Source organism: Acanthochromis polyacanthus, chromosome 3 (genome assembly GCF_021347895.1).
Source record: "Acanthochromis polyacanthus isolate Apoly-LR-REF ecotype Palm Island chromosome 3, KAUST_Apoly_ChrSc, whole genome shotgun sequence".
NCBI lineage: Eukaryota > Metazoa > Chordata > Actinopteri > Pomacentridae > Acanthochromis > Acanthochromis polyacanthus.
Genome location: NC_067115.1, coordinates 39391188 through 39400542, shown reverse-complemented (window position 1 = coordinate 39400542; position 9355 = coordinate 39391188). Strand labels below are relative to the sequence as shown.

Sequence of the window (9355 nt, the reverse complement as noted above, 5' to 3'; positions counted from 1 at the left end):
GGGATAGGCTCCAGCACCCCCGCGACCCATAGTGAGCATAAAGCGGTGTATAGAGAATGGATGGTTGGATGGATGGATGGATGGTTTAATGCTTTGTTGCACGTTTTTGTACTTGGAAATTCCTCTCTGTTGGAAAGCAAGACAAACATTAAAGGAAAAAGTATTGTAAAACAGTAACATGTTCTGCCTGTAATTCCAGAGGTGGGTAGAGTATCCAAAAATTGTCCTCAAGTAAGAGTAATGTTACTTCAAAATAATATCACTCAAAGTAGAAGTTAAAAAGTAGTCATCAAAAAATCACTCAAGTAAGAGGAAAAAAGTATTTGGTGAAAAGACCACACAAGTACTGAACAGCTGTTTGATTGTAATGTCCAATTTATTTTTTTAGAAATGATGTGATCAGATGGACAAAAATGGAAAATAATGTGCAAATTTGGTATTTCCAAATAAATAACAAAATGACAAGTTAAGCACAAGAAACACAAATTTCCAAATCTCAGTGTTTTACAATATAAAGCTTTTGAAACAATACTGTTAGTAAGGTAATAATTTTTATGTTTAAACGGTGCAAACTACTTCCAGTGACAAGATATACTGCATGCTCATAGACTGCATGTGCATGCCTCTATTTCACTCCCTTTTTTTCAAAAAAGTTACTCAAGTAAATGTAACGGAGTAAATGTAACTCGTTACTACCCACCTCTGTGTAATTCATATCTTTGCTAAGCATTAAGGGACCAAAAAGTAAGTTATTTTATTCTTTTTTGGAATTCATCAAATGATTCATTGGTTTTCGGAATTTTTTCTGTCAATTATCGGAAGTCGCTTTAGCCAGGGTATATGTCAGCACAACTCTGGCAACACAGTCTCTTAGCCCAGGGAATGGCCAGCTGACCCAGGTCATAGTCTCTTGGTCAGAAGGTTTCATCAGCTGACTTAGGCTTGTTTATGCTTGATGGTGCTGCTAGGTCCGCGTACTCCGCACAGACGAATTATGTAATTCAGCAACCACGCTCCCTCAAGCGGAAAATTTCCGCATCGCATATCTCCGAATTTTTCTAACAATTACAAATTAACCTGAGCATGTTTTTGGACTGTGGAAGCTGGAGTACCCTGAGAAAACCCACACATGGTGAGGCATGCACAGACAGAGAACATGCAAATTCCATGCAGACCCAGGCCGAAACGCAAATTAGTGGTGTGCAATACTGCAAAATTTGGTATCGATCCAATACCAAGTAATACAGGGCCAGTATCGCCGATATCGATACGATACTCCAGACTAACTTTTGCAGTAGTAGATTTTTAAGGCAATTTTTTTGCACAGTTACTTTAGTAATGTCAAATATGATGTTTTAATTCTCCCCCGGTTATTATCTTTGATTATAAAGTGTGACAGACTTCGTCGCACCCACCTGGTCCCACCTGGTAATAGGTGAAACAATCTTACGAGCTCAATATTTGCTTATCGAGGGGACATTTACCAATGTTCCCTGAATGCCTCACAGCGCAGACTGCGGTAGACGCTGCTCAGTGGCTGGGTGATCAGATGGGTGTGAGATAAAGTGTCCTCATTTCAGATTAGTCCAAGATGAAAGCAATTGATTTTATCCATGTGTTGTTCTCTGTGAGCGGAGAAAACAGCACACGTAAATGTACGTCTTTTAAGAGCACAGCCCATTTTTAAATTTTAAAGCCCACAGTCAATTGTTTTCTTATAGTGGTTAGAAGCTAAAAATCATGATTGTGATGAATGATTATTTAATTTTGTACAGCAATAGTCTTTATAATTGTCTCTGATTTAGTATCTTCCTGCCTGCAGTCTGATCTGAGCTGCAGGGCGTGGACCTTCTCCATCCAACCATAGATATGAATATATATGATCCACCCCACCGCAGAGAGTAATATAACCACCTTCGTCAAAACTGACAGCTTCCAATCAGAAGCTGCCACTTTGACAGGTGGCCCCGCCCCTTTTTTAAACCGGAAGTCCCGCCTTACCACGTGCTCTTTTACAGGAAGTCCCGCCTTATGACGTGTTATTTTTTACCACGTGATCTTTGTTTATTCCGGGAGACCCTTCCCCTTGGACGCCAAAGTCAGGTCTAAAGTGTCTCCCTAACCCTCAGCGGCTTATCTATTCGGCGCAGATGCGCCCCCCCCTCACCCTCCCCTCCCTCCCCTCCCTCCTCCTCCCTCCCGGGTCCTAACAGTCAAAAGTATTTATCTGATCTGGAGCAGTGCTGTCCGTGTAAAAACAAATTTCGGCGTTCTCATCCCTCCTATGACAGAGTTTTAGCATTCTTTGACAGAGAAACCCCGTGAAAATCAAAAATGTTTCTGTATTCTCTCTGTAATACCGTTCTCTGAACCCCATGCTGTTCTCCGGTATGTCTTGCATGCTTGCCGTCATGACTGCTGTCTGTGTGTGTGTGTGTATGTGTATGTGATCGCCTATCTCTCCCCAAGCCCCTCCTTAATCACCACAGGGTTATCAGAGACGCAGGGGGAGAGAAGTGGAGAATGTTAAACAAAACATTCTTTTTTTTTTACAGTCTGTTAATTCATAAACACAAGACACTCAACAAGAACTACCAAAAAAGAATAAAACTGTGCAGTCATCTGTTGAATATATACCGTTCGGATAAATAAAACCGCGCGATGTAACTGCTTTGAAATATACCGTACGGGTAAATAAAACTGAACAATGTAACTGTTTGAAATATATCATTAATAAAAACATGAACAGTTTGACTGTTTAAAAATAATTCAATCAGAAAAAATAAGTTCCATCAGTCTTTTTTAATCGGAAAGTTTCAACAATGTAGAAAAACATATAGTTTTGAAAAACTGTTTGTTAAACATTTTAAATGGAAACGTATGCAGATGAAAACTGATAGGGGTGTGGGATGAATGACCTCAAAGTGTGGAAAAAAAAAAACCTCCAGGGGTCGAAAGTCGCATCACACTTGTTTGTTTGAACAGATAAAGACGAGTCGGTGTTTTTTTTCTCCAACGTCCATTCAGCAATGCTGAATTTTACTCAAAGCTTCTGAAATTTTAAAAATATGGAAACGGTACGTGGTTTATTCATCTCGTTTGGCAATTTTTAGCATTATTTTTACACACTTTTTTTCTGATGATCTGTTGTTTCTAAAAAAAGCTGTGTTTTATAGGCGATGAGATCAACTTTGACTTTCTTGAGGCCTGTGAGTATTTCTTCTTCTTCTTCTCCTTGTTGTTATTCCAATAATTATTCCTAGAATTAAACAATTTACTTAATCATTCTGGGTTTTTTTTGTTTTTTTTAAGTTACCGAGGAAGAACTACGAGAAATCGAACTTCACATTGAGAACGCAGCTCGGAACGAAGCATTTAGCAACCAAGAAATTTGGAGCGAACATGGCTGGGATATAGAGGGCCAGGACGCAGCTACGTTGACACGACAAGTGATGCGGGATTTATCCAGCTTCAGAGCCAGGCAGTGGCAGACCGCGCCGAGTGTCTCCGGAGTTCGGGTTCTCTACACTCCGGGCGATTTCAGCTCCATCACGTTCCATCTCCCTTGACTCTACCGCCGGCGTCTCCTCTCTTCTCCATTGGATCATCACCTCTGACGTCTCCCGGTCCTCCAGCTCCTCCTCCTCCGTCTCCCGAGACCGAGGCAGAGGTGCCGGGTTCCACAGGTCCAGCAACGTGCCAGACCTTCGCCCCACCGCAGCTCCCCTGATTGGGAGCAGCAGTAGCAGCAGCAGGACCGCTGCAAACGCGTTCCCCGAGACCGATGCGACGGTTCCGGGTTCCACCATTACACACCTCCTGTACCACCACCACCACCAGCGCAGCAGCTCCCCTGATTGTGAGAAGCGGCAGGACCGTTGCAACCGCATACCCCGACACCGAGGCAGAGGTGCCGGGTTCCACAGGTCCAGCACCGACCCGGACCTACGCCGCTTCCGCTCGCACTCCCCCCACCACCTCCCTTGATCGGGAGAAGCATCAGGACCCCCGCACCAGCCTCCCCCGAGAGAGCCGCCACGGTGCCGGTCTCCAGCACCCCCTCTCCTCCGACACTGGGCCGGACCTACGCCGCTCCAGCGGCGGTGCGTGCTCATCCCAGGATCCTGACAAATAGAACCGCCAGACGGAACGGTAAGCACGTCTGAATCGTTTATGTTACAGGGTTAAAGTTTCATAACGATTCTAATTCTTTTAAAAATGTGGTTTAATCATGCGTGTTTTTGTTATTTTTATTCTCTCTCTCAGGCGCCATAAGAGGCTCTTTCACCAGACATCGCAGGAGGAGAAGGGACCGCTATCTGCTTGATACCCTCAGAGACGAGTTGACGTGTGCAGTAAATGAACTTTTATGCGCAGGATCAGCATATTTGCGGAGCTTACAAGAATGCAATTACATCGAAGAGGATTTCTGTTTTTCGCTGTTTTATGAGGTTTGTTTGGTTTTTTTTCTGTTTTTTTTTGTTGTTGTTGAGGTGAAAATATTGTAAAACAAAAAACAAAACCCTAAAAAAATCTGACATTAAACCCAGAATGGCTGAAAAGGCAAGCGACCGATCTAATGAATTACCGACCTTAAACCCTCAGCCAAACGATTTTTACAATTTATTAAATAACGCGAGTGATGTAAACCCACAATCCGCCACAAGCGGTGATTTTCAAGAGTTGATACATTTTGTACAAGGGACTCGTTCGGATTTTGATAGTTTGCTAAATGTAGAGCCTGAAACCGCTGCATCCGCTGAATTTCACAATTTAATAAATGACGCCAACCCAGAATTCATCACAAGCGTGGATTTTGAAGATTTAATACATTTTGTACACGGTAATCGCTCGGATTTTGATAGTTTGCTAAATGTAAACCATGAAAATACACCTTCATCACCACAACCACCTTCACCTCCTGCTGATCGCTGTTCAAACCAACTGGGGGGTCAAATTCTAAATACAGCCCAGCAGGAGCCTGACACTTCCCCAGCTCCTGCAGCCTGCAACGCTCTGAATGAAGTGCATAGAAATAGATTTAACAACGTAGAAATAAGACAGTTATTACAGTTTCCACCCCCTACGGGTGTACCTGATTACGGTTCATTTTATGGGGAAGTTATGGGAACCGCTCACGAATTGTTTCAAAGGGTCTCTTCACACGCTAGACCTCAGGACAAAATTCAGTTGGAACTGAGGGGGGAGAGTCTGACCAGAAATGTCACCAGCGTTTTAACCAACGGCGGAGACGACGAGAACCTTTCAGCATTTCATTAAGAAGAGAGCCTTGGAAAAATTGTTGCACAGCAAAATCCTTAAAAAAAAGAAAAGGTTTCTGTACATAGTACAAAACTCTGATGACAACATGTGCTTTTCCGTCAATGTAGCTCATCTGCTGTTCCCCTCTCTCACCGACAGAGAGGCTGCCGGGAGAGGTAGAGAGATTCAAATCGCTGCCGGTTTAAACGATCAGAACCAAGTGACCTTTAGCGATCTGTCAAAATTTGAACAGTTGTTGGATTGTAAAATTGTGGTATTTTACAGAACGGAAGACGCGCGCACTCTCTCAAAATTCCAAACAGGCTGTCCTCGATAAAATAAAACACTCTATTTGTTTCTGCACCAGAATCATTATTACGGCATCAAAGATCTCAAGGGGTTTCTCGGCTCCAAGTACGCTTGTCACTACCGTTATTCGGGTTACGACAACTTACTGAGTCATCACTGCCCCGTGCACTGTACAGTGTGTTTACACCCCGACTGTGTTCAGACAGAGTACAGAACCGTCCTGTGCTCAGACTGCAATCGCGTCTGTCGCTCCCAGAGCTGCTTAGTTAGACACAAGCAGCCTGTCAAGAGACCGCGGGCTCAAAAATCAGTCAGTCAGTGCCAGCTGTATAAACGGTGCGACAAATGCCTCAGATTGTATTACATCCCCGTGTCTGTTGAAATGAAACCTCACGTGTGTCAAGCTATAAAATGTAAAATCTGCGGCGAATCCACAGGGGACCCGTCGACCCCCCAAAACAGAAACACGCACCTGTGTTACATACAACCCGTTAAACCGTCCGAGGACCATTCAGAAAAAATAATATTTTACAATTTTGAAACGTTTACAGATGAACAAGGCGTCCACATTCCTTTTTTGGTCTGTGCTAAATCACTACAGGGTCAGAGGTGGCACTCTGAAGGGGTGAATTGCGCCAAAGAGTTTGTGCTGCGCTTTAGGAGACCTATGTATCAGAAAGCCATCTTTGTAGCTCATAATTCTAAAGGTTTTGACAGCTATATAGTACTCCGAGCCATGGTGGAGCTGGGTCTTAAGCCCTCTCTCATTATGCACGGGAGCAAAATACTCTGTTTCACAGACCCTGACTACAACCAGCGATACATCGATTCCCTGAGTTTTCTCACTATGCCTCTAGCGGCCATGCCTAAAGCTTTAGGCTTCCCTGACAAAAGCAAAGGTTTTTTCCTCACGCTTTTAGCTCTTTGAATCATTTAAATTACATTGGCCCTTACCCTCCTCCTCAGGCTTACCACCCGGAGAGAATGAAGCCTGAAGCCAGGCGTGAATTCATGGAGTGGTACGAGACCGTGCGCAGAGGAATTTTCAATTTTAAACAGGAAGCTCTCTATTACTGCCAAAACGACGTAGATGTGCTGGCGGAGGGCTGCATGATATTCAGAAACGGTTACATAGAAGAAACCGGCGTGGATCCGCTCCCCAGTAACACGATTGCAAGCACTTGTATGAAAACATTTGCATGTAACTTTCTGCAGCCTAAAACCTTAGCCATACCGTCGCCCGACCATTACACCCGACAATACAAAAGCTATTCACACGCCAGCATCCAGTGGCTGGAGTGGGTGTCTCGTGACCGAGGCGTCTTTATTCAGCACGCTTTGAACGCCGGTGAAAAGCGGTTGGGGCGATATTTTGTGGACGGCTACTCAGAGGCCGGAGGTGTTAAATATGTATGGGAATTTCTGGGTTGTTTTTATCACGACTGTCCCTCCTGTTTTCAGCCTCACGAGACCTGTTCTCTGACGGGGCGCTCGTTTGGAGAGTTACACTGCGATACCATGGCTAGATTAAACGCATTAGAGTCTAAGGAAGGGGTTAAAGTGGTGCTTATGAGAGAGCATAGCTGGGATGAAATGAAGAAATCAAATCCCTCCGTCAGGGCTTTCCTGCAAGATTATCGAGCTCCTGAGCCCCTCCACCCCCGCCAGGCTCTGTACGGCGGCAGAACGTGCGCGGTCAGGCTCAGGTATTCTGCAGCAGCGAACGAGAGCGTGGAATACGCTGATGTCACCTCACTCTATCCTTATGTCAACTGTAGCTTTCCCTACCCGCTAGGTCACCCTAAAATAATTCACACAGCTTTTAACAACCCTCAGAGCTACTTTGGGTTCATCAGGGCTGTGGTCTACCCTCCCAGAGGGTTATTTTCCCTGTTTTGCCTTACAGAACCGGCTCGGGTAAGCTGGTGTTTACACTCTGCCGCACCTGCGCTGAGCTTAACAATCAGCAGGGTGCTTGTAACCATGACGATGAGAGCCGCGCATTGACAGGTGTCTGGGTCAGCCCCGAATTTAACAAAGCTTTGCAGATGGGCTATCGGGTGGTTAAGGTGACCGAGGTGTGGCATTTTGAGAACCGGGACGACTCTGTATTCGTAGGCTACATACACACTTTTCTTAAGGGCAAACAGGAGGCTTCAGGATATCCTCCTGAAGCAAATGACAGTGCCAGCAGGCAGAGATACATCAGGGAGTATCACTCTCACCAGGGCATTCTGCTGGATGAGAATAAAATTCATCCTCACCCCGCTAAAAGACAAATCTCCAAATTGTGTCTCAACAGCTTCTGGGGAAAGTTTGCTCAGAGAAACAATCTGCGTCAGACGGCTCTGGTCACCGAACCAGAAGAATTTTTTAGCTACATGTTCTCTGAAAAATACAATGTAAATTACTTCTCTTTCCTCGATGACAGAACCGCTCTGGTTCAGTGGAGCCACGGCGGTCGTTATATAGCACCGCCTAACAAATCCGATAACGTTTTCATAGCGGCTTTTACCACAGCGTACGGACGATTAAAGCTTTACGAGTATCTAGAGGAGCTCCAGGGGCACAGACAGCATAATTTACGTCACCAAACAGGGAGAGAACCGACTAAAATATGGAAATGATCTGGGGGACTTAACGGACGAGTTAGACGGTGATAGCATAGAAGAATTCGCAGCCGCGGGTCCTAAAAGTTATGCTTATCAAACCAGAAACCGTAAAAAAGTGGTGTTGAAGGTGAAAGGTATCACTCAAACTCGAGAATGCTCTGAAAAAGTAAGCTTTGACACAGTGAGAGATCTGGTCGAAGGCTTTGTCCAGCAGCAGCAGCAGCAGCACGAGGTGCTGCAGCGGTCTCTGACCCCTCAGCAGCAGCTCCGGCGTTCGGAGGAAGGGGGGTTTATTGACACCCCGCAGCAGGGCATCGTTAGAGATAAAAACGGTTTTGTCCTAAAAAACTCTTCATTTAGCAAAAGGTTTCAGGTTGTGTATGACAAGAGACGGTTGCTGCGTAACAGTCAAACAGAGCCATTTGGGTTTTAATTTTTAATTTTTGTTGATTTTTTTTAATGTAAAAAAATGTCACAGGAAATAGATTTCTATCCCAGATTATGTATGCCTTTTTCAGCTATCATAGTCGGGCCTTCGGGCGCGGGAAAATATTTCTTTGTGAAACAGATTCTCCAACACCCCAAACATGTTTTGAATCAAATGCCTGAGAATATTGTCTATGTGTACACCTCCTTTCAACCCATGTACGCTGAACTGCAGAGAACGAAAAAGAGATTAAATTCGTTGAAGGTCTGCCCGATTCTTTCGACAACGAACATTTGTTTCCTCCTGATAAAAATCATTTAATAATACTGGATGATGTAATTTTTCAGGCCTGCGACCACCCAGAGGTGGCCAGAATTTTTACACAATATAGACACCACAGAAACATGAGCGTGATTTTAATGATGCAAAATATGTTTTTTCAGGGTAAACACAGTCATACCATCAGTCTGAACAGTAATTACCTGGTTCTGTTTAAAAACCCACGAGACAAATTGCAGATAAGTCTGTTATCTCACCAAATATTCCCCGGACAAAAATGCTTTTTTCTAGAAAGTTTTGAGGACGCGACCAAAGAACCCTTTGGCTATTTATTATTAGACTTGACGCCTAATTGCCCAGAAGTCTTTCATTTGCACGGCGGGATACTACCCTGTCAGTGGCCCGTGGTTTATCTGCCTAACAAGAAATAATTAATATGTCGGCGCGTATCAAAAGAAACGCATAT

General features: G+C 44.3%; 2 protein-coding genes across 3 annotated transcripts in view; one reads left to right on the top strand and one right to left on the bottom strand.

Moving 5' to 3' along the window:
* asb5b (ankyrin repeat and SOCS box containing 5b) overlaps positions 1 to 9355 on the bottom strand; it is a 36685-nt gene that overhangs the window by 14712 nt on the left and 12618 nt on the right. The window lies entirely within an intron of this gene.
* On the top strand, positions 2199 to 8873 carry LOC127533173 (uncharacterized). Its single transcript, XM_051945687.1, has 3 exons — positions 2199 to 3209; positions 3313 to 4152; positions 4267 to 8873. Exon 3 carries the CDS (start codon positions 6556 to 6558, stop codon positions 7576 to 7578), a length of 1023 nt encoding a protein of 340 aa, XP_051801647.1. The 5' UTR covers positions 2199 to 3209; positions 3313 to 4152; positions 4267 to 6555; the 3' UTR covers positions 7579 to 8873.